The 25,889-nt window shown below is 35.3% G+C and overlaps 1 protein-coding gene and 1 long non-coding RNA gene across 5 annotated transcripts in view; one reads left to right on the forward strand and one right to left on the reverse strand.

Moving 5' to 3' along the window:
• Positions 1-1,877: 1,877 nt before the first annotated feature.
• LOC119072855 lies at positions 1,878-2,617 on the forward strand. Its single transcript, XR_005086938.1, has 2 exons — positions 1,878-1,972; positions 2,352-2,617. It is a non-coding gene; the product is annotated as an uncharacterized LOC119072855 (long non-coding RNA).
• Positions 2,618-12,498: 9,881 nt separating this feature from the next.
• LOC119072877 (protein decapentaplegic) overlaps positions 12,499-25,889 on the reverse strand; it is a 44,782-nt gene continuing 31,391 nt past the window's right edge. For 3 of the 4 annotated variants that reach the window (XM_037178186.1, XM_037178187.1, XM_037178185.1), the window contains 2 exons: positions 15,062-15,376; positions 12,499-13,531 (listed from right to left, as the gene is read on the reverse strand). In XM_037178186.1, the coding sequence (XP_037034081.1) occupies positions 12,675-13,531; positions 15,062-15,362 (1,158 nt within the window). In that variant the 5' untranslated portion in view covers positions 15,363-15,376 and the 3' untranslated portion in view covers positions 12,499-12,674. Of the gene's footprint in view, positions 13,532-15,061; positions 15,377-22,208; positions 22,424-25,889 lie in introns of those variants that run through there. The other variant, XM_037178188.1, reaches the window with a different exon arrangement.

Below are 25,889 nucleotides of genomic sequence, written 5' to 3' on the forward strand. Positions count from 1 at the left end.
CGTTAATACCTTTCAAACAAAAAAAAACTCATGAAATTCGGTCAAAATTTACTCGAGATATTGTCAAAATACACCACGTTCACTGTACTTCCGAGTAGCCAGATAAGAGCTCACTCCAAGAGACCTAGCTCACGCTCCGGAGAACATATTTTCATAAAAAAAAAATTCCCTGATTGGTACGGTCAATACCTATCTAATAAAGCTAAAACAGACGAAATATGTTCAAATGTTGCCGACCTACAAGCAAAAACTGCTTGCCGCCCCGTGCCTGTTCCACACCAAGGGGTCTAACTCACGAGTCGGTCATCCGATTTCCAAAAACTTTTTTTTGTCGATCGCTATTGTAAATACCTTTTATTTGACGTATCACTTACAAGTTTAACGTTTAAATGTCTTGAGATATCTTCGAAAAACCGTAAAGCACTTATTGGGCCACAGCTCGGGAGGGGTCGATCCAAAATCACTCATCTTCGAACTTAGCCTGTCTTTTGACATTACCAAACGGGAAAAAAAAAGAATTTTCAAAATCGGATGCGTTTTACTCAAGTTATCGTGCAGACAGACAGACAGACAGACGGACAGACGGACAGACGGACATTTTTTTTTTCGTGGATTTGGCATCTCTAGACAACCACAATAGGTTTCCCCTTACTCAGGGAGTCCAATTCGACGTGTTACAAACGTATGCGTAAACCTATAAGACCCCAGTACTTCGTACGGGTCTAAAAAGCTCTAGCAAAACAAAGCTTTTTAATTGGAATAGGTAAGTTTACAGCCTTGGATATTCGGGCATTACCCGAAAGGATTTTTATATTTGTGTGAATGGAAAAGTTGTTCATTAAAATTTTGTTCATACAACACCAGAAGGACTTTTTCGAGTCAGTGTCGCAAGCGCATACCTGACCAAATAAAGTCTAGATTTACAATTGCTAAACGAAGTTTTTGTGGAAAGAAAGCTACAAAAACTCTTAAATAAGACATGTCAGCACCCAATTTACCGCAAGTGTAATTATTAATTAATTGATATAATTTAACTTGCCGTACTGATAAGCTGCGCGTAGATATAAGCCGAATGAGCTTATTAGAAAGCTCTTAAAAGATAAATCTATTGATTGGGAAGCGCAACATTTCTTTGATTTTCCTTATAAAATGATAGAACTGTTGACGTCAATGTCAAGCAGTCAAGCTCTAAAAACAATAAATGGATTCGTTCTGCTGTTATTAAAATGTAATATGCACTGCGTAACTAATTAATCTACGAAGCTGCATGATTGAATTTGGTGCGTTACAATGTTACAAATCGAATCACACAAAAACCTCTTAAAAGGGAGTCGTGACGCAAGTCATCTACTTACAAAGTTTTGATATCAGAATGTGTGACGCTTGCAGCTCGGATGATTACGCGTACAAAAGAGTTTCCCTGTTTTTTGTAAATGAAATTTTAATTAATTAGAAATCGATGAGCGTGGTATGATGTTATCAATAATTGTAGAAAACATTTGTATTGCTCAATTTCGTCCGAAATAAATTCATTTTTTGCCAAAACAAATTTCGTCATCAAATAGATGCCATCATCAGTGGCTGAAAACATTAAATTCATGAGGACCTAATCATTACGATCTGATATGGAATACTGAAATTTTAACTTGAAGAGGCAAAATAAGAAGAACACATAAATTTGACCTAGTTCCATACCTAATCCCTTACGTTAGAACTTTTCGGTGTAAAGTGCAACGTTTTTGATAATATAAAAATCGCGATTTTTTGTAGAGTGGACTTGCGTCACGGTAACTTACTACTGCGCCACGAATGATTTCATCGTAATCAATGATAAATCTCCACCAAATGCTATAAAAGCTAAACCAACTTTTGATTAAAGTCATAAGTTATTTGAAAGAATTCGTATAACTGATTCAACACTGTGCTAAAAGAAATGAAGGCGTTCGTAGTATTCGCATTGTTCGTTCTTGTGGTAAGCTTTGGTGCATTGTTTGGTGGAATTTTTTTAAATAATTCTTCAGAAAATTGAAATTTTCCGCCAAAATTAAAATTCAATTAAAACTCAAATCAACATTCGCTAAAAGGTTCTTAATAGACTGTTAGAGCGAGAAAACCGAAGACTAGTTATTATAACTTGCCTTGGGGTACTTGTCAAAGTATTTACTTCTCTTTCAACGTGGTACGTTGAGAGCGAGAGGACCGAAGACCAGTTTACTATAACTTGTCTTGGGGTACTTGTCAAAATATCTCTTTCTCTTTCATCATAACACTCTCTACATTAATTGTTCGAAGTTGAAAGTAAAGCAGAAATTAATTTCTCACAAATACAACCAATTGACATTTGATTGCAGATAATGCAGTTACATATATCATCAGGGGTTCCACAATCTAATGATTACTATTCAGGAAGAAGAGCTGATGTTCCGATGAGAAAAATGTATCCGCAGTCTAATGATTACTATTCATCAAGAAGATATCCTGAACCATCACCGGTATCAATGGAATATCCGTACAGATCGCAAACAAAATGTTGCCAATGTGAGTGATGGCATCTTTGACCAGGAATACGAGCATCCTTATGCACATTATTTGAAATAAAGAAATCTTGAAAACCAACCAATTTAGCATTTCGAAACAATCACCCACTCGCACCAGTAAAATATATGAAAATATAACGTTGCACACAGGATGCGTAAGTTGCAAATATCATCACTGACCTGCCTAATGCTCAAAACAAACGAGGCATTGAAAACGTGTTTTTTTCATGACGAAATTTTCGAAACTGTCAAATGAAGTTAGAACTTTTTCTATTCAAAATTGCGACTGCTGCACCTGTCAATGAAAACTAGGACCAAAACACGTTTTCAATGCCTCGTTTGTTTTGAGCATAAGGATATTCAGCAATATAAATAGCATAATATCAAGAAGTAGTAACAGACTCGACCGGTCATTTGTTTGCCGCATGTGAAAGGGTAATAGATTAACATTGATTGTATAGTGTGGTACAATATGGTAAATGAGCTATTTCAAAGGCTATAATGTCATAAGAAACGATGAACGAAAAGTTAAGCCCATTTGCAGGGAAATGAAAATCACGCTCTGAAAGAATAATGCTTTCGTTCTGCTATTATTAAAGAGTTATATGCACTAATATGACCTTTTAAGCATTAACGATTAGGTACGCTAAATATTGAACAATCGATGATAAACTGTGAACGATTACTATAACTTATTTGAGAGAATTGGTCCAACTGATTCAACAATCAACAAAAAAGAAATGAAGGCGTACCCCAGGCCTCCCACTAAATTTTGCCTTGTCCGAAATTCGGACATTTCGGACAATTTTTCAGAAAAATTTCGGACATTTACTGTAAAGATTTCGGACAATTTTTTTTTTAATTTTCACTAAAAAATCGCAACCGAGGTGCTCTCAAGTCATTTGAAACCATTCAATCAACAAAAAACAAGGTTTTAAATGAAATGAGCAGGATATACACAAAATTTGCTGAAGTTTTTTTTAAAGTAGAAGATTTTCTCAACGTGAGACCAGAATAGGGGACCCGAAATCTAACAGCTTTCTACAAAAGTTAGTGTTAAATTCTTTAATTAACTGAAGCCTGGCCGAACATATTCAAGATTGTCCAGTGCCGAACTGGCTACCAAAAGGAGCTTCGGGGAAAACATGAAAAAGCCCGTCATACCGGGATGATAATAGTTTCTGCCGAAAGCATAAAGCGTATTTTATGTACGATTTTCAATTCTTTGATCAAAACATATTTTCTCCGAAATTTTTCGCAAGAGTTTGCTTCGTTTAGTCAAAAATTATTAAGAGGCACCGGTCCTTTTTGAAAAATGTACGACCGCAATTCTGACCACGAATTAGTTAGCTTTAAATAAAAATTAGTTTTGGTTGTAGTCGTTTGACCAGCTCTGAGAAAAGTGAGCAGTTTAACGAAATTTTCATAAACAGCTCATTGTTCTCAGAGCTGGTCAAACTGCTACAACCAAATCTATTTTCTGTTGAAAGCTAACACATTCGTGGTCGGAATTGCGGTCGTACATTCTTGAAAAAGGATTCTCGTGGAAAGATATCATCAAAAGTAAACTAAATTCCAGTATTTAAAAATCGCCCAAATGTATGCTTTTCAGCAAAGTACTGGTTCCTCTTAAGGAAGTCACTTATTAGTCACTGAAAAAAATGTGAAATAACAAGTACGAGCGAAGCGAGCAAAACTTATTTAGATCCAGAAATTTTCTCATTGTAAAAGAAAGTATGTCTCGTACTTAAAACTTCAAGGAAAAGATTTCAAAAAAGAAGTAGTTTCTAAAATCAAGAACTTGGTAGAATTTTAGATGTATTTAGTAGTTTGACAACTTTTAAAATTAAAAAAGTCAGCCAAAATTTGATGCAGGAGCAGGGTTTTCTCAATGTGACTGTTTTCAGAAATTGATGCAAAATATTTATTCAAATATTCATTACGATGAAAAGTTCGGTAGAAAATATTGGTAGATTGAAAGTACAATTAAAAGTTTGTGTAGCGCGCCGCAGGCGATTTTTTTTTTGTATAGACGGTTTTATAAATTTCAATATGTCATTCCGGTCAAATCTTGAAGAAAATTTCGGACATTTCGGACAATTTCGGACAAATGTGTAAAATTTCGGACAAGTGGGACGCCTGGGCGTACGCAAATTTGCTTTGTTCGTTCTTGTGGTAAGCTCCATTTAATTCTACAAAGTTCCCACTCACTTTAATATTCGATTGACTGCTCCTAGCAAGATCACTGAATTGACAAATGTCAAATTTGGAGGAGTATAAAAGAAACACGGTGATATCATCAACCTACAAATATGTTCTATGTTCATGTTAGAAGAAGCGCTGTGATTGATGAAATTAATCTTCTTCAGAAATTTTATTAAAACTCAAAGAAATGGCTTCGAAAACAATTTTTGAAAAATGAATATTTTTGACCCCGTTTTAAGCGACTCAGTGCTCTGTCCTCAGAGTAGAGGCGATATCATGGCAACTGAAAGCAGTCAGTAATAAAACAGTTCGATTACTTTAGGAATGACATCAAACTTGATGTGCAGGTCAATTTTTCTTTTTCTTTTTGAAGTTGTCATTTGCACTGGATGAGGAGAAACTGATAATTTTTCCATATTTGGAATTATTACGAAGCTTTCTGTTTCTACAGGCAACCTGATTAGAAATGACCCAACTAGTAGGAGTCGACTACTCGTTCTTCCAACAGTGCTCTTCTTAAGCTAATTTTAGCGTTTTACGTAACAAGAGATTAAAAGATGAAAAAGTTATTTATCATCGAGTTTTATGTAACGTCTTTCGCAATTAAAGCAAAGGAAAGACCTACTTTTCGTCACTTGTTGCGAAAAGTATAGTTTTCATGTGTATTTTGTTGACCCGCGACGAAGCCGGACTTTTCCCTTTTATCCCGTGTTAAGTGGTGGATTTTACATGCTTATAAGGCTAAAGTCAATTTACTTTTCATTCTCAGGGTTGTTATAAGCCACTCTCGACCCTAGGGAAAACAAAGTTATGTAAAAAAATCTGTTAACAACAAATGCTAGTATTTCTTGTGTCGATTCCATCTTATGAATGTGTAATCGAAGAAAACATACTTGTGCGGAAAATCGTTGTTTTAAAGAGTGTGGAGCATGCTGAGCCGAAGGCGAAGTATACAAACATACGAGTCAAAACAACGATTTTCCGCACAGTTATCCATTTTATTTTACCTCTTAAGTGCGGAGAAAGTAATGTTTTCCTTTGCGGGCCTCCTGTGAAAAATGAGTTTTCGCAGCACATAGGAGATAAAACTCTTTTTTTTCATGCTTTTGATTACCATAGGGCCGAAACACGAGCATTACAAATGTAAACGTCCAGGTAGCTCAATCGGTAGATGTCTTGTAACGGGTTCGACTCCCATTTCAGACATAGTTCATCGGGTTTTTCCTAATCGTAAATGATTAGTCTCTGCTGTTAGTTACCACTAGTCAGCTCTATCGACCGTAATTGGTCTCTAAGAAAACAACAGCAAATGTTGAACACAGTTCTCATACGTCACATGCTAATGTCACAATTGTTATTCAAAAAAAAGTCAACTACTAGCGACACCTATGTTCTAAGAGATTTTACACTGACAAAAAAGTTTCGAATACAGCTGCTGCAGATAATGTAGATTACCTGGAGACAAAGTTACCTGCGACAGGTGAGTTTTTCGAAACTTTTTTGTCAGTGTAAAATCTCTCAAAAATATGGGTAATGTAGGCCAACTGGCAGGCTTGGTGCTTGGAAAGCATCAGCTTTCCTGCCCATCTTATCCTATCCTATACATTACAAAACCCGGGATAAAAAATTAAAGGTCCTGTTTTCATGACTTCACACGAAAACTGAACCTTTCAACTTTTCGCCTCTCGTCACGTAAGGAACTATTGATTTTGAAGCTGTTTGGGTTGGTTGTTAAATTAACAGGCGCCTGCTATTCGCCATCTCTCTCTTCATCGAACTCACTCGAGCTCCCAGTTCGTTGAATCTCAGCGAAAAACGTCCGGCTGCACAGCTCTCAAAGCACAAACCACAAGAAAAATAAAGAAACAAGAATCGAAACTGTGACATTTTTATTATTTTCAGCGAAAATATAATAATAAAAATTAGAATTTTACACTAAAATATAGTATCAACTGTACAATGATAAATTGGAAAAATAGAATAAAAATCTTAAGTTTTAGACACAATTACAAATGCAGCATTTTTACGTTTTGAATTTTGCGTGTATTGTATGTAATCATCAGACATATAGAGAGAAAGAAAACAATTTCCAAAGTTATAAGAGTGGCATCTTTATTTAACTTAAATTTTTATTTCATCAACATTACTCGATCCATTCAACCATTCAATCAGACTTGATTCACAATTTAAAAAAAAACATTTTCTTTTCCACATCTTTTCACACTTTTTTTCTGTTCCTTTATGACACATGTGTATTGCTATAAATATTTCAAAACTTACGTCCTAATCGTCGAGCTTTCATTTTTATATATATTTCTGTTCTCTAAATTATTCTAATTTAATTTAATAAATATTTTTTCCTTACAGAGAGAGGGAATTAAATTAGACTTTTTTTTATATTACACAGAGGTTTTTCTTCTCTTTTCTATTTAACAACAAAAAGGAAAGACAAATTTATACAAAGAATTACTTTCCTCTTTTCGAGGGGAAAAAATGCGTTGCATATCAACTATTAAAGAAATTGGAACGAAAGCTCCGACGAACATCGTTCTTTTAAATTAGACATTTTTAAACGATTGAGGGAGACAAATTCATTAGTCTTTTCTTTAACAATCGGCATGCATTGCCATTTTCTTTTGTTTGAAGCAAATTTAACATTTTCATGCAAATTTCCGTGCTACTTCCATTTCATTTCCATCGATTGATTTTTCGAATGAAGAGGACTTGTAATAACAGTGCCAATCAGAACTTTTCTTTATTTTTATTCGAGCGAGAATTCAGTTACAAAATATGAAATTAAATATTTGAATATTCTACAGATAGCAAGCAATTCAGCAATGTTTCATGGTTTTACTGGATCTGTTACTTCATTTGAACTAAATATTTTAAAGAAATCATGTCCGGAGCGATAGCGGAGGACTTGACGCAGTCTAACTTCCAAAAAAAGAACGAAGAAAATTTTTTGAGACGCGGCAACTATATATAGCCGAATATTTCAGTTTCTACCCTTTGGTTTATATCACCACAAAACATATTCTATCATATTCTCGCTTCAAATACGAGCAAAACGAGCTATCACTCGACTATGTAGGTTTAAAATTGCCGGAGATACATCGTTTTGAAATTGGTCACTTTTCATACAAAATACACCAAATTGACTTTTCCCAAACAATCAAAATCTTTCAACTTACTCTGTATGTTTCTATCTATCTATCTATCTATCGACGGTCGATCTCGGAAACTAGTCAGCCAATCTCCATGAAATTTTGCAGGAGTCTCAGGGTGGGCATAAAAATGAAAATGTGATACGCCATTACCCCAGGAAAAACCAGAATTTTGTTTTATTGGCCTCGAAGTGGTTTCTGAGTGTGGTTTTCGAGGGTCGGGAACGCGTTTTCGGCTGTAGCGTAGCTGTATTGAAACCTACAGAGGCGTGCGACCCATCAAATGAAAGGTATTCGTAACACGATTCGAACAAAAAAATCGGGGCAGATTCGTTTGAGCTAGAGTGATTAGAGTGACCAAATTTTGAGCTACTCGAGCGTAGGATGAAAGGACTAATATTTTTTGGGTTATGAGAGATAGAGAATTACTTTCTTCGGCAAAGTCTCAGAGTTTTACGAGTAGAACATAGGGGCATATGTGAAAAATGTCGAAAGTTAGAAATGGGTTGGTCAATTAGGGTTTTAGAGTTATTTTGTGAATGGTGGCAGATAGAGAGTTACTTTCTTCGGCAAAGTCTCAGAGTTTTACGAGTCGAACAGAGGGGCATTTGTGAAAAATGTCAAAAGTTGGAAATGGGTGGGTCAATTGGGGTTTTGGAGATATTTCTTGAATGGTGGGCAGATAGAGAATTACTTTCTTCGTCAAATTTTCGAATTTCGTCCAATTTTCGATTTTCGTCAAATTTTCGATTTTTGTCAAATTTTCGAATTTCGTCAAATTTTCGAATTTCGTCCAATTTTCGATTTTCGTCAAATTTTCGATTTTCGTCAAATTTTCAAATTTCGCCAAATTTTCGAATTTCTGTTATAAACTGTTATAAAAAGCAGTGTTCTAAAACGACTGATATCCCAACAAAAATCTCTTCGAGAAAAGTGTGACGCAGTCTTTGAAGTACAATTTCTAAAATGAATGATATCGCTAGAGTTGACGCTTTCAGCTTCGTTACGCAAAAATTAAATTTTACACCCAATTTTAGTTCAAACAAGCTGGCTTAGGTTTTCTCATCATCTGCCAAATAATTTTTACCAAAAAAAAATTTGACTGGAAACAACCAAAATTTTACCAAAAAAATCTGCGTGAAATCTTGTACTTCAATTTTTTGAACATCCGTTTTGAGACCGTTTTAGTCACTAGTGATAACCGTCACTAACAGCTCTAAAAGGCTCTTAATTTTCGCTTAGAACATTTGTAAGTCTCAATTTCACCCGTACGAAGATTACGAAGAGAGGAAACGATTTTTTTTTTCTAAACTCTGAATTTTAGTGGAATTTTGATTCACTTAATGAGATATCCCGTAAAATATACATATTAGCCAAGCGAAGTCTTGAACTTCAAAGTACGATTGGGTATTTACAAGCATAACAACATTTACTATTAAAGTGTAAGAGGTACTTATTACATGGCTCCCCACCACTTTGTAATATGCTGAAAAAACCCTGCCACTAATGCTTGAATAAGATAGTGAGATGCAGGTAATGTAAGTTACTTTGCACGCTTAAAATTCACTTGTCCGTTAATTTCAATTTACGAAACTTTTCCATTTAAAAATTCACTGCAAGCTTTCCCGATCCCGCATGTTTGAAATTAATTGCCGTTTATGTCGAAGAGCTTCATGTAATTCATTAAAAAAATAAATAAAAGTTGAATGTGCCTGGTGTATACCACCGTCGATTTGATATAAAAAGAACGAATTAAAATGTCTTTTCAAACCGAATAAAATCAACAACAAACAGGGGGATAAAATTCAAACAAAGAAGAATCACAGCAGCGAATTTTTGTGTTTTGTTCTCCGGCAACATATCCATTCGCTTAAACGCACATTGTGTGTGATATTATAATAGCCTCTACCGATGGCTATTTTGCATACGGATTGAGAAGAAGAAGAACCACAAAAAACGAACGAACGAAAAAGAAAACATTTCAGTCAAAAGGTGATAATTGTTTCGTTTTTGTTGTTGCTGGGAAATTGGATACGTGATCGTTTAAGAGAGGAATAGTAGGGGCAAAAAAATATTGAATTCATTTTATAAAACACTAGACAGGTAGACGTTGTGTTTTGCAACGCTTACAATGTGCAATTCTTTTAAATTTAATTATTAAAGATGCGGAATCTCCGTGCAATGAAAAAAAACTCGATTTCTTGTACCTTCACAGACCATTAGCTGTGTAATAAAACGACACAGAGTTTAACTGCTAGAGTTACACAACTTTGCCTGAGTCACTGTTTTCAAGTCGATGATAATAATCATTGATGGAAAATTCGTACCGAGGTGGTATCTTCGTATGCCAGATTCATTTTTGTTACCGACGGTATTTTTTAATCGACAAAAAACACGGACTCGAGATGAAATAATTTCCACAAATTGAGATTAAAAATTGAATTACGAGCTCCGTTCAGGGTCTACGTTTAGTATTATCGATACTGGGAGCCTACGTCGACATTTGTATCTTTTTGAAATCGTCACAAACTTTCCTTTCGAAACTAATCGAAAACAATGACAACGAATAGGTCTGTAACGATGGTTCAATTTAAGGTTGCGTTTCTCACGGTATCGTTCTCGTTGACATTCGTTAAGTTAACAAAAGCTCATTAACTCTACAAATTGAAATTTAGTTTTAAGGCCCGTCATTGGGAAATGACAGGACAGTTTCCCGAAAATAAATGGAAAATTTTATCACAAAAATTCACCGAAAATATTCAAAGAAACTCACCTCTTATGCTTTCCATTGTATTCGGACATAGTCTCTTTAGGTCGCCAAGGCATATTTGAACACTAAACACTTTTTACTCGATGCAAAAACAAAAAGTTTTTTTTTGTTTTGTCGCGACAAAAACACAGAAAATATTTCGACACAACTGTGACACTCCGCTACTATAAGTACTAAAATGAACACAGCACTTCGGCGGTAAAATATTTTCATTCAAAAAAGTGTCCGACACTTCAACGATGGTAGACATTTATTAAAATTGTAACCTCTCCCACTTCTTTGGTAAGCTAACAAGACTTCGCTGAGTCTAATTGTGCCAACTCTTTGAATAAAAATATCGGCTGAGGTCGAATAATTCTCCGCTGAGCTTTAACAAACCTCCGCTGAGCTCTAATAATTCTTCTCTCGTCGCGCAGTCTTACGAGAGGCTAAATTTTTAATAAATGTTCTCTCATCGTTGAAAGAATGTCCGCTGAGCTCTCGCAAAGCTTTAAAAAATGGTCGATGAGCATTATTAAATGTATACGCTACCCTTTGTCAACTGTTTCATGATTTTTTTAATATGCCCGACACTTTTTTGAATGAAAATATCTTACCGCCGAAGTGAACACAGCAAACATTCATTCTAGTACTTATAGTAGCGGAATGTCACAGTTGTGTCGAAATATTTTCTGTGTTTTTGTCGCGACAAAACAAAAAAAACTTTTTGTTTTTGCATCGAGTAAAAAGTGTTTTAGTGTTCAAATATGCCTTGGCGACCTAAAGAGACTATGCCCGAATACAATGGAAAGTATAAAAGGTGAATTACTTTGAATTTTTTCGGTGAATTTTTGTGATACAATTTTCCATACATTTTCGAGAAACTGTCCTGTCATTTCCCAATGACGGGCCTTAACAAATTGCTAGAGGTACCACAGAGATTTCATGGAAAATGAAGTATGAAACGAACTTAAATTTTCAGGCCCATGACCGATCCAAGATGGTTGATCACGCGATTATTTCAGCCCACGCACTACAATTAGAACTGTATTTCAAAATAGAAAGTGCGGAGGTCTTTCTAACGTACGAGCTCGTTCAAAAACTCTTCGTTAAGTTTCACTGGTGAGGATTTTGACACTTCTTTCATATAAAATCTGTCAAAATCTTCACTTTGCGTAACGAATTTTTAGTTCCTGAACGAGTTCTAGCGTCATTTTCATATAATGAAGCGTTGAAATGTATTTTTCGGTTCACTTTTTCATCGAATCGTTCACTTAAAATTCAAATTTTAGGCACACTTACGGCGTGAATAGGACGCGGCACGATGCAGTCCTCACACTTTTTCTTTGTATAAAATATGCTTTGAAGCTTTGAATGACCTCCAAGTGCCAGTATGGAATTAGGTGCTACTCAAGACACTAAGACCTGAAAAGTGCATCGGGACTGGACCGATCGGCCCATATGTCCAGTCATGTGACCTGGTAATTGTTTTCACATTACAAAACTGAATTTTAGATATTTTGCGTTAGGACTCCCACTAAACATTTAGAGAAGCCAACAAAGCTCTGATACATCGATCAATGACGTAAATTTCATTGCCACGCTAAGGCTTGAATTTCTTTTCTTTGAAACGTTTATCGCAATCGAAGTTCGAATCAATCAATCAATCAATCAAGTTCTATTGGCACTGTTATTTGACGTTACCTCGCTCTAACCGGTTCCAATTGTCTCATACCACAATTTTAACAAAAATTTCTTCACCGAAAATTCAAACATTTTTCTGTTAGAAATTCTCATCTCCTCGTCCATCACTGCCTAACAAAATCACTCAAACTGATTGGTCTGCACACTACAGTAAGCATTATTACACTAAATTCTTCGGCTGTGCCGATTTGGCTTTTTTGTATTCATTTTGTTTGTTTGTTTGTTCTATTTACATGCGACTATATATAATTTGGATATTTATAAACAATTCAGTAGGCCCCCCGCGCCACAACACAACAAAAATGTTTACCATTTTCACCGGCAGCCACATCCGACGACCATCATGTCTTGGTAATTTTTTAGCACTACTTTGTTCTGATCGTCTAAATACAGCATTGATATGGGATTCAGTTGGGTCGGTATGCAACACGGTCCAGGAACAATTTTTTTATCGGCCGAATTAACCAAACCCTGTACGACGGCATGATTCGTCGAATTGAGATGATCGGTCAATGGGAACGGACAAACGCCTTCGCAGTAATACGCATCATATCCTGGCGGCGCCACTATCCAATCGTTCCATCCCACACTGGTAAAGTCTATGTAGAGTGGCTTTCGTTGACAAATCTGTCGGCCATCTTTTCTTCGGTGCTGCCTTCGCGTTGTCGCACGCTTGTGTCTGGTAGCAATCACTTCCCGTATGGAACGTTGCTTGTTCCGACCGTCGTCGGTGTATGTGTACAGGAACGGCTGTTGCTGTTCCCAATCATCATCCATATCTTCGGTGCTCCGTTTCAATCGTATGTGCCGATAGAGTGGAGCTTTATTGCTTTTACCGGACGTGATCTGAACCAGCAGTCCGTTGTTATTTTTGGGCTTTTTCAGCCATCGTTCCACAGCTGGCAGTACATCCAGCTTGATCGATTCGCCGCTATCTGTTTTTACGGTTTTGACGTCTAACAGTAGAAATATGGGATCGGTTTTCCCTTTGATGCCAGGCTTGATGATGTCGTACACCAGTAATCTGTGATTGCGCATTTTATCGTGGGATATTACTTTTCGGCTTAGTGTAAGTTCGGCAGCTTTCAGAGCCTCCTGTTGAGGTATTGTCGTTACATTAAAAAATAATCGAAATTTGTGGTGCTCCAGAAATCGGTTGTCAATTTTGCTGCCTGGAAGAGGAAAGAGAAAGTTTTCTTGTTATCGTGTCCAAGCTATTTTTTCAATGATTGATGTAGAGTATGTACAGGACCAAGAGCCAAGTGAATACGGATTGAATTCAAAAATTAAAATTTTAGTTGAGGTCCATGTCTTGCCTGACAAGTCGAATGTTCGACAGACCTTTCTACAAAAAATGTAAATTCTATTCTTCTTGCCCACCCAATACACCCAATTGAGATTGATTTACTTTTGAAGCTGACAGATATTAACACACACGGTGCGGTTGAATGAATTTTTACTGAGCATTTCGATGCACTTTTGATATTTTTGGATATTATTAGTCAACTCGGAGCGCTGAACAAGGTTCCACAAAAAAATTTGATTTTCATCCGTACCGTCGGTGACAGTGGTGCATAGCCCATCCTGTCTGCAGAGAGAGTGGTGGTTATGGTTTCAATCGATAGTGCCTGAAATTCTAATAACAATTGGACAAAAATTTGGTACCCTCAATGCAAGTGAAGCCGGCAGAGACACGCTAAAGTTGAAAAAACGTGATTTTTAAACAGTCATAGTAGCGTGGATACTTGAGGGATCAACAACATCTCCTCTACCAATGACCAAAAAATTATTTTTGGAGATCAACTACATAGAGGCCGACAGTAGCTCAAAGTTTTCCCCTCATATTTGGTAAAATTTGCGAGTTTCAGAGGCACCTGAAACACACTTATTAAAATTCTTTGAATTTAAAATGGTTAATTCTGAATTGCTGGAAGTCTCAGCTGTCCATCGACACCACAGATGCAATGACTCATGTCAACAGTGCCGATATGTTGCGTGAATAAGTGAAATGTGTCCTTCCACGACGAAATTTTGTGACTATGACTGTTTGAAAATCACGTTTTTTTAAATTTAGCGTGTCTGTGCCGGCTTCCCTTGCACTTATGGTACCGAATTTTTGTACAATTGTTATTAAAATTTCAGGCACTACCGTTTGCAACCACAACCAGTTTTCCGCCACTCTCTCTGTAGACAGGATGGGCCATGCACCACTGTCACCGACGGTACGGATCAAAATCAAAATTTTTTGTTTAACCTTGTTCAGGGCTGACTAATAATATCCAAAAATATCAAAATTGCATCGAAATGATCAGTTAAAATTCATTCAACCGCACTGTGCACAGTCTCTACCCTCGTTGTGGTCCTCCTAGATCGCAAAAGTAAAAGTGCCAGAACGAACCACTTAGGTTGTGTAACGAAAGGGATTACATTTGAAATCGTTTTATAAAGAACTGATGAGCACGTAGACTCTCAGTCTATAGGAACGTTAATAAATGACGCTCGCAATTTTTCCTGTGTTTTTAGACACCCTCTACCTTTACCTGCAATTTTTCAAAGAAGAAGATATTTTTGTATGAAGATGTGTTCATCAACACCCCCTTCCCCACAAACGCAGATGTCATTTGTGAACACAATCCCTAACAAGATACTTGAATTGATTGATACGAGACACCAATTCTCTCTCTCTCGAAATAACCACGTACCTTCATGTTGAAAACACCTAATCGTATTGGCTGACTTGGCATGAACACCTGGCATCGGTAAACTAACTGAATCCATTGCATAATGGCCAGTCATCATTTCGTTGAATATATCTTGTAGTTCGTCTGGTATAACAATTTTCGTTCGATCAATTATTTTCGGTCGTCGTTCCATTCCCAGCAATGAAATTAATGATTTCTCAATTTGTTCCAATTTGTCTGGTTCGAGATTATCTGTGCTAGCAACTTGCACTATTTCTTTAAAAGTCGCCAGCACTGCGAGGACAAATAGCCAAGCGCGCATGGTCGATCGCAGCGCTGAAAAAAAAAAACGAAAGAAAAAATTTTGATTAATGAGACGTTCTCACATAAGGTCGTTGAGAGGCTTAAATTTGTTTTAATTGGACAACAATAATAATCATCAACGTTGTATATTTTACAGTTAAGTATTCTGACGATATTCAGTGTCCATAAAACGTTGAATCGTCGGTCATTTCGTACATAAAACAACATTCTTGAGAGACATTAATACGCCTTCGGTGAAACTTTTTTTTAACAAATGAAATAAGATCGGCATTTCCAATTCACAACTTAAACACTGAATATAAAATTGTTGTCTCAGACGCAGAGACGACACAACGAAAATTATTTAATTTGATTCCCAAACACGGTATAACATACATAGTCTGGCCGTTACAACATCTTCTTAGCATATTATAGGCGGTTTTCATCTATGACTAATTCCTACGAATCTACGAGAAATAAAAAGTTTTTTTTTTCGTCTTTCGTTAACTTTAAGTGTGTGTTTTTGTGTTATAATTAAATTATAAACATTTTCTGTTAAAAACCACGGTCTGCGCAGTTTGTTAACAAAAGGTATTTATATGGACATAAATTATGTACACCTTTTGTATGCTGGCTATATATAGTATTATGCCATGCTAATGTTATGTATGGTAGTAGATATACCAATACCAATACCATTGCACTGCTAACAATAGGATGTAACAGAAAATAATTGTTGTTAAGAGTGTACTTTCTACAAACACAAAATCTACCTGCCCAACAACTATGATTTTGTACGATTTTGATTTCTACTCGAAAAATAAAGGTAAAAAGATAAATGAGGATTCGGAGTGACGTTTTGTAAATAGATTATTGTTTTAAAAGGTATACGGTTCCAATCTATTTAACGATATATTGGACATGCCGATATTTCTCTAACCTTATACAAATATACACGAAAAATTTCACTCACAAGGAAGTTTGTCATAAAAAAAAGCGACCACCTCGGGTCGTATTTCGTCATTAGTTAAAATTGATAACCTTTTTTTTCCCTTAAATTCTCTAAATTAGTTTTTGAAAATATCATCTAGATATCACAACTTCTTTAAAAAAAAAAGGGAAAAAGAAATTTGTGATCTGAGAAATAGATCTGTCGAAGAACATTTATTGGGTGATGGTTAATCTTCGTCTTTCGGAGGTGACATCACACTAATTTTCAACAAAGGCACAAGTGTAAAATGGGATTTGTATTATGAATGCATACAAAAACGACTGCAATCTGGACAAGTTATCAACAAATGCGTGGTTCAACTTTAACGAGTGGCAGATTGCGAATTGCTAGGATCGGCTATTTTACAATTGCTTTGGTATTTTACACTTGAAGTCAAAACACGTTTAAACTGGTCCGATAAAGACGGTAATCGAATCGAAATATTGGGGTAGACCAGTCTTTTGATACTTTGAGACCACTGCATTCGTAATAGAATGAAAATCGATTTTTGATAGAAAGTCCATTGATCATGGACTTGAGACGTCGTCCAGACACTTAAGATTTTATGGTACCAAAAAAATGAAAGGATTCGGGTCGATGTGACTCGCATACACAAGTAGAAATAGCTGATTTTTTCGGTCTGCAAATCTTTAAACATACAGTCAGAGGAAGAGAACTTTCTGAATGAATTTTCTTTAGCTGTTTGTCAACTGATCCACACATACAATCAAAACTGTTTATGTGGTTGAAGCTGCTACATGCACGGGCATGGTATCGTAAAACGGTATAAAGCCGTTCAAACAGTTTTGATTGTGTGTGTGGATCGTCTGAAAAACAGCTGAAGCAAATTCATGCTGAAATTTCACTGCCTCCAACCGTAACAGTTCTGAGGAAATATTTTTGTCGCTGATAGTGATCAGGAAAGTAGTGTTACGAGTTATGTAAATTGACCATATTTTGATCGATAGCTGGCCAGGGATGGTCAAGGCAGTCTCAAAAATTTATAAGTTAAATTTAAACTAAAAAAAATCAATTTTCAAGGTTCATGAATTCGCAAATTGACTCGTTTTAGTCTGTTTATTGACCTCGGCTTCGCCTCGGATCAACATAATTCACACAAAAACTTTACTTTTCAACTTTTTGTCACTTGTCATGTAAATAACTATTACTTCATTTGTGTGAAGTATTTCACACAAAATCTATACCTTCAAAACTTCTATCATACATTTCGTTATAAAAGAGAAAACTACCAAGAGTTAATAGCATATTATTGTCGTCATTGTTGATAGCAGATGACTAGCCGTTTCTATCAGGACTGCGTTGTGGTCAATAAATAGTGGAGAGAATTGGAGAGAATAATTTGCAGGAAAACATTTGCCCATTCTTTCCTTAATTTAACAAAAAAAGGTTTTTGGTGAAATTGAAAAAAAAAACTAGAAAAATTCGTCAAAATGTGAGAAAATGCGGTGAAATCACATTAAAAAAGACAGATTAGTCTACATAAGTCTTAGAATTCAGTTTTTTAGAAGAAGATTGATTCGCTTTAAGACTGAGAAAGGTTAGGTTTGAAGGTTACGTCGATCGCCATTTTTTCACTGGGCTGCATCGGAAAAAAAATTATAGCAAAGTTTGCGATAACGGGCCCAGCGTAAACTCCTCAAATGCAGCCTTGAATAAAGTTTGGCTCGAATCTTTACGGAGAATATGTTACATTTCCACACTTTCCACATAGACAAATGATGGGAATGGCATATAAATCGACAAAATTTCCAGTAGATCCTTACCCAAAACAACTCCCAGTTTTCAGATACAGTGAACGACATGTCTCACTGTCATTTTTTTCAGAGAATGTCATTGTGAATTTGCAATGACACAATAAAATTCTCAGAAAAATTTGACAGTGAGACATTTGAGATGTCGTTCACTGTATGGATAACGCAGAATTAGAAATGAAAATCATAAATTTCGCTTGAATTTTACACAAAAATTATTTTCTTGATTCGTATACGACGACAATAAAACATTAAGTTCAAGAAATTATATTCAATTTCTGTATGATTCCATGTCATCGCAAATAACGCAAGGTATTTTTCGTCTACGTAATTCGATGAATATTTGCTATTTATTCAGCATCTGGTGATTTTTTTTCACGATCAGAATGCAATTTCGTTTTGTAAACTTTACAAGTGCAAGCTCAAACAGAAATTTAATTACATCGAACAATATTCTCCGCAACATTCTGCACCGGTTAAACTTTTTCAGTTAAGCTGCAAACTACCCATTTCGGTTAGTACCCAATTATCGATAAAAAAAAATGTTGAAAAGTTTTGGTAGTTCTTGAAATTTATTATATGAATGCGAAACGGCTAGCACATAAAATTATAGGAGACTCCATACGTTCGAAACTCTTTTTAATGCAAACTATAAAACTCGAACGTTCGATTGAATATTATATTACAAATTGACTGGCATATGAGAGCGTGTTATTAACAAAATTTATGATGAAGTTTACCCCATTGACAAACTTGATTTACGTGAATGTTGATTTCAATCATAACTGCGATAAATTTAGCTAATAAATTTTTTTGTTGAATTAAAAATAAATATTTCGCTTTCGCGAAAGAATGTGTGCGAACATGTGTGTGTGTGTGTACAAGTTCAGTTTTATTTGCAAGCTAATTGCTCGATTAGCAAATTAATTGGTGAATTATTTAATCGGAAAATCGGAGAATATCGGTTAGAAATTCCCACTATGGTAATAGAACTGAGGTAATTTTTATTGGGCTGTTAACATACGAAAATGTCAAGGTTAACCACTACCATCTACTCTCAGTGAAATGGATAACATTTGCTCTGAGAAAACCTCTTCATCAACCGATTAAAAATAACAATGAACCGATACAACAAACCAAGCTGTTTAAAGACATCAATCTTACGTCCGTCCAACCTTTAAATTTTCTTTTCGGTACCCAACTGATCTTCGGCAAAAAAAAAACTGACATCACGCCTTGCTTCAATATTGCTTTATTGAACAGTATGCAGCTGCTGTGAAATTTTGAACAGCAAGAGTGTTTTGGTGAGGTCTTTTTTGTCTTTACGAATTGATTATTAGAGTTGCTGATAGGAGGCAATAAGAGCAAAGAATTCCCTGGTCTCGATCTGTGATAATTCAATTTTTTTATAGTTTTTTCAAGTTCTCAATTTTGAACTATCAAGGTTGAAGTACTAGATGTATGCAAAACCGAAGATCAGAGATTTTTGGCTCCGTCCGTGAACAGCACTCATCCCATCGTCATATTCCTTAAAAGTACATTAATATTGTAGAAAGACATTCCAGTCGTTGACTGTGTCGCGTGTGGAAATTTTGTTTTCTTCCCGGTATCCGAGTCAAATTTCCCGGTATCCAAAATCGTAAATTTGATTTTTCGCCACATATTTTTCCCGATTTTTTCGATTTCCCGGTATCTAAAGAATTTTTCTGAAAACTTCCCGGTATCCAGGATACCGCGGATAGCGTGAATTTCCACACGCGGACTGTGTCGTTAAGAGTCTACCTATCACCGTAACCATATAACAGGGATATTGTCACAAAAGTTAATTTTATCATCAGAAAAAGACCTGGCATTTATCACATTTGGGGTAGTAAAAAATAGTGTAACAATTGACAACACGACTCTATTGTTCAAAGAGTTAATAGTCCGTTTACTGTTCGCTTAACAATGACCAACAGATCTGTTTCGGTACTCTCTTCAACTTTTGAAGACCCTTGTTCACAATTCGAATGGAAATTCCCATACAATCGAATAACACACACACACATACACACTTAAATTTGCCTCCTCAACAGTTCGACGAATTATCCGAAAAATTTAATTCTTCAAAATGTTTGTTGAATTTCTTTGCCACTTAAGTGACAAAGAAAAAACACAAAAAATGTTGTCTTATCAAGACATCTAGGGTTTCGACCTGTTCCACATCATAAAAACATCATTAAGCAAGTCCTTCCAGTAATACCTAATTAACGCTATGTTGTTGAGTTGTAAAATAATAAAGCTTTTAGGGTAGCTCTCGAGAGTTGTTATTGTTCACATGGCCATAGTTTGTATACGTTCTACCTTCTGCATATCCTTGAAATTGCAATTTATGATCCGCTACAATTGTGAAAATTCTCATTCTGCAAATCACTAAGCGATGGGTGAGTTCAATGCTGTTTGGTAACACAATACACGCACAGAAAAATAATAGTTACTTTTCCTTACGCATACTAAAACAGCCAATAAGCACAATTTGGAACAACGTTTTTCCAAAATGACGTTGGAAATAAGCGAAACTAGTGTTGAAATATCGCAAAAACGTTGTTCCTGACTTATGCTAAAAGGCTTTTGTTTGTCTAGGGTTGAAATATCGCAACTTCGTCGCTCATTTCCGGCACAATACAAACAAAACGTTGTTCCTAACTTATGCTTAGTTTCCTCTTACCAAAAAAGTACTCCGTGTGAGAGACAAAAATGATTTTTTTCAATTTTTTCTTTGTTTATTTGACAGCTTGCTCTCTCACGGCTCTCTCACGGAGTACTTTTTGTTGAGTGGAATGGACACTTTATGCTAAAAGGCTTTTTTAGCGAATTCAATTACAGAACTCGTCTCCAACTCGCGTTGGAAACCTCTCATTCGCTAAATAAAATCCCATGCCTTTGCATCACTTTTGCGACATTATAGTGAACTACAAACGAAAATGTTGCAAATTTTAATGAAAGACATACACTCGATCATCCCCCAATAATTTCTTCCATGGAAGCACATACAATTATTGTGGCTGCAAACCGTAAAATTTGAATTGAACCGTTGTAATGTTTCGGAATCATATGCATTGGATTCTGCCTAATTTACATAATAATAACGATGTGTTTCACAATGCATACTGCAATGTAACACTCACACACGCACCGCATATGATAATAACTGAAAATGTATTTTGTAACCGCTAGAGAAATTCGATCTGTGATGCTGTGATGTAATGCGAATCAACGTAATTGACCAGTTTATTGAAGTATATTTTTAGAAAAGAAAGATTTTAATTTTGCGCCGGATAATTATTGCAAAATCATCTGTGTCGTCTATTCAGATTCCAGCATTCTACCGAGTTATCATCTGTTATCGACACTGACGACAAAATGTATTAATGAACTGCGTAGCTAACGTAGTCTTATATAGACAATATCCAAGTTAAAAAACAATCGAAGTAAAAGATTTTGTGACAGTCCGTCTAGAATATTTAGATCAAATCAAGTAGTAGATTGATATGCTTGCGGTCAAGTTCATTTTGAAAATGTAAAGGGTGAGAGGCCAACAAAATGTCGAGATAAAATAGCGGAATTTATCCTAGAAAGGAACACTCATTGACTGATCGATGCTATTAATGGGATAAGCCTGAATAACCTTTTAAATCTGACTATATGAACACGTAGATTGGGAGATCGAATTGGGAGATTATGGACGTACATCAATATGAAGTGAAAATAGCAAATGTCCTCACTGGTCGAATGTTTCAATCAGAGTGTTTCGAAAGACAGTTACGCATCAACTAATTAAATTGGTTAACTTTGACTTCACTTGCTTGCATTCTGGCCGTAATTCGAAATACACAATTCCACCATGATTCACTAGTCGTGATGAACTCATCCCTTTAAATATTATTATCGACAGAGGTAAAATGGTTACAGTATCCGTCTCGGAAAATATTTCGTTTACAAACACACTTTTCCATCAACCTGTGCTGATATTTCATTACATTATTAAATAGCCATCACGGTCATAGAAGAGATAACAAAAATATATTTTTTTTTTAGCTGTTGTTGTGCAGGAAAAACACACCTTTGTTTGTTACACTGACTCAATTTTGTCGAGTTTCTCAGTGAAATCGTATCCAATGTTTCGCACAACACAATGCACTGTCAAAACACGCACAAAAGAACATATCATGGGAACAAATTGTTTGCTTTCTATTGTTAACACAAGAGCGGAGAAAATGTTTACTTTTCTTCTAGGTTCTCTAAAACAACACACAATAAAAGCGACAGTTATAACCCGAGAGTACACACAATTCTGTTGATAATTTTTTTGAAACAAAATTCGAAAACAGAAAAAACAAAACTTTTTTATTTTCAAAAAAATAATTTTCCGAAGAAGAGAAACCGTGATCTTGTTCGACAAAACGCACGTTATCGACTGACTGATTGTTGTAGCAACTTCTATAAGCACCTTTTTTTTCGTAGGATATATATGTGTACATTACGAACATCTTAACTTCTTAGACATAATGGATCTTCTACACACATCAGTGACTGTGCATATATACATCTATAACATAGGTATACCGTCGACATGTATACATATATAGATCTTCTGAAGTAAGTAACGACGAACGATCATTATATTTCTGTATATATTTACCGATGAGTGGTGTGTATGGTATATATACGTACGTGTACGAAATAAAACCCCTCCCTCATCTTTCAAGTGTTAACCAATAAAAACAATTTTGATATAATTTAGTATCTGAAATAAATTTTTGGTTTTTTTTTGTTTTTGTTTTATCACAACTCAATATAGTAATATTAATACTTTGAACATTAAATACAAGAGTGGGCATTTTTCGTATATTTATTTATGTATATAATGCATGGCATGCACATTAGAGAGGTCAGCATTTAGTGGTATTACTTAAGTAATATGAAGAATTTTATGGACACATAGAATATATATATATATATATATATGCATCCCACCGTGTGTAACATTCCTTAATATACCTGGCAGACAAAAGTGAATCATACCACCGAGACATTTGTTCCTTGTTTATCTGTTGTCGGGATATCTGTTAATTGACAACACAGAGGGATCAGTTGAGAAGAGATATAAATGGTTGTATAATGTTTTCTAAGATTTTTTTCGGTTTGACTTTAAAGATGCATGAACAACGAAAAAAAAGGTTTCAATTTTTTTACACCATGGTGAGGGTAGAGAGGCATTTGAATAGTTATTGTATATATATCGGAGCTCATACCGCACACAGTAACAGAAGAAGGCGAAGAAGAAAAATTATTTTTTATAATGGACATATGGCTAAATTGGCGATCCGTAGATAAGCTCTATCCAAAAAAAATTTCAATAATAACAGGAAATGGTATCATTAAAAGCTATTTTCGATATTTAGAAAAAAAAATAATTTTTTGTATTTGAGAACGAATTTGAGTCATTTCGAAATTCCATTATTGGATTTTTTTGAGATTTTTATTAATTCTTGATGAAATGTTTGAGCTGTCTACCTATTATAGTGAAATGGTATGATGATTATCGAACGAACGAAATCGGATAATTGAATTTGAATTTTGAGCCTCAGCAGAGAAACATTTATTGGAAATTAATTATTTTTCGTACAACTACCATCCTTGATTATGTGACTATCCAGTCTATTTTCGTGAAGTTTACGAATTATCGTGGAATTTCTGATGCTTTTCCGATTTGTTGCTTAAAATTTATCAAACGATTAATTTTTAAACGAAAAGGCCAGTTAATTCAATCGGGAGAGTATTGAACTCGTTCTCTAAAGATCCCGGGTTCGCTCCCAAAAATCCTCACTGTCTCTTTCTAATTAGTTTCTTACTAATTTCTTTCACTAAGTCGTTAAGTATTTGCTATAAGGCATTAAATAATTGACACACTACCATAATAAGATTACGTCACCATCATGACTTTCAGCTCCATCTATAATCTATGAGTGAGTCCTTCATTGCTACACATGCATGATAGATTTCAAAGTCAAAAATATCCTTCATCTCAGTTTGTGGGATGCACAACATTATTGATTCCAACCATCTATTCTAATCTAAAGCTACATCACATAAGTATTAGTCCTGTCTATCAAGCCATTAACTCATAAAATCAAGAAACTGTTACATCTGCAACATCATTGACAAAACATTGAGTCGAATATTTCTTTTCATTTAAGTAATTTTAGGTTGGTTGACACGAAATCTTTTACTTCATTTGTTTTGACAATCGTTTTCCTATATTAACATCACATTATTTAGAGTTCATCGCTTATTTTTCTTGTCGCTATCGATAACAGATGCAACACATGACATAACTAATAGATAGTCGTTATCTGGAAAATCTACAAATTTATCATGATGTTTCGAAGTAGTAGAATATTTTTAACTCTTTGAGGATCATACATTCAAAGTAAACTTTGTTGGTGAAAGGAACACGTTGTTTAAATCGAGGTCTTACTGAAGATTTAAATTATTTAGGACAATAACGCTGAGGAATAAGGATTTCGTCAGGATAAAATATTCTGGAACCGAATATGGATGAGGATGGGATTCACCATTCAACAATGCTTGTCGAGCGTTCTTACATTACCCTTTCCACGCTTTAAACAGGAAGTAATGCAACTGCTAGAAGAAGTGTTCGGTGATTTATTAAAAATGTGATACAAAACGGTAAAAATATTCTCGACGGATTGATGATAGGACTTTGTGTTCGATTGCATAAGTGAGGAGTAGAGAAGGGAAAGCAAAAACTTTTCTAGTTGATTGACGGAACGAAGTTGAGGACTGAGATGAATTTAAGATTTTGAATTGAACTATGTTAACGAGACGTAAGTCAGAATTAACTGTTCGATGTGATTGTTTAATGTATTTGAAAGACGAAAAGACGGAATTGTAAACTGAATTGTTGGATTGAATGTACAATTTTAAGTGAATAAATGATCTACAAATAGGCTTGTTGTAATCAGTGTCGAAACCAATCTACAGAAGGTTCCTGTAACCTTAACACAGCGTAGAAAAATCAGAAATTTATTGGAATTTGGTGCTTATTCAACTAACAATAGACTATGCCAATCATATTTAACCAATGATGCCATTTTAAAGGTCATCAATAGTGGTGACTTTATCACAATTTTATTTTACCGGAATCATGCACACATTCAAATAAAAGCACTTCAGCCAAAAAAATCATTTTTTAAATTAACGGACAAAAAAATTTCAGTTTTGTGGTGTCACTTACGACTATCTTCACAACAGACATTTCAAGAATTTTGTTTACCTGAATGGCAACATATTTTTGTATGTTTTCTTCACATTTTACCGACTGAATTAGCACGAAACGTATTGCAGGCAATTTCTATGCACATAAAACTAGGCCCCACCTCTTGGGTGGGTCAGGTCCCTTGACTGGCTATTTTTTTTTCTATAATTCCAGCCTTAGTTTTCTAACCATTTTTAAATAAGGTGGTGTTTTTGAGATCACAAAATTAAAGTCACATGAAAAGGTGATGTCTCTTTTATTCAGAAAACAGCAGTCATCACATGCTTCATTTTACTCATATTTATTTAATTTCCTGAAGAAACAAAAAGAGCTATGAGTTGAAGGTCCAGCGAGCGATGTCTTAGTTGAGTCTCCTATATAGTCTACTAAAAGTGCTGAACAGGTGGCGCATTTCTTGCTTACCTCTTGAAAAAAAAAACTCATGTGAATTACGGCTCTGGC

The sequence above is a fragment of the Bradysia coprophila genome (assembly GCF_014529535.1).
Source record: "Bradysia coprophila strain Holo2 chromosome IV unlocalized genomic scaffold, BU_Bcop_v1 contig_84, whole genome shotgun sequence".
In the NCBI taxonomy this organism is placed as follows: domain Eukaryota; kingdom Metazoa; phylum Arthropoda; class Insecta; order Diptera; family Sciaridae; genus Bradysia; species Bradysia coprophila.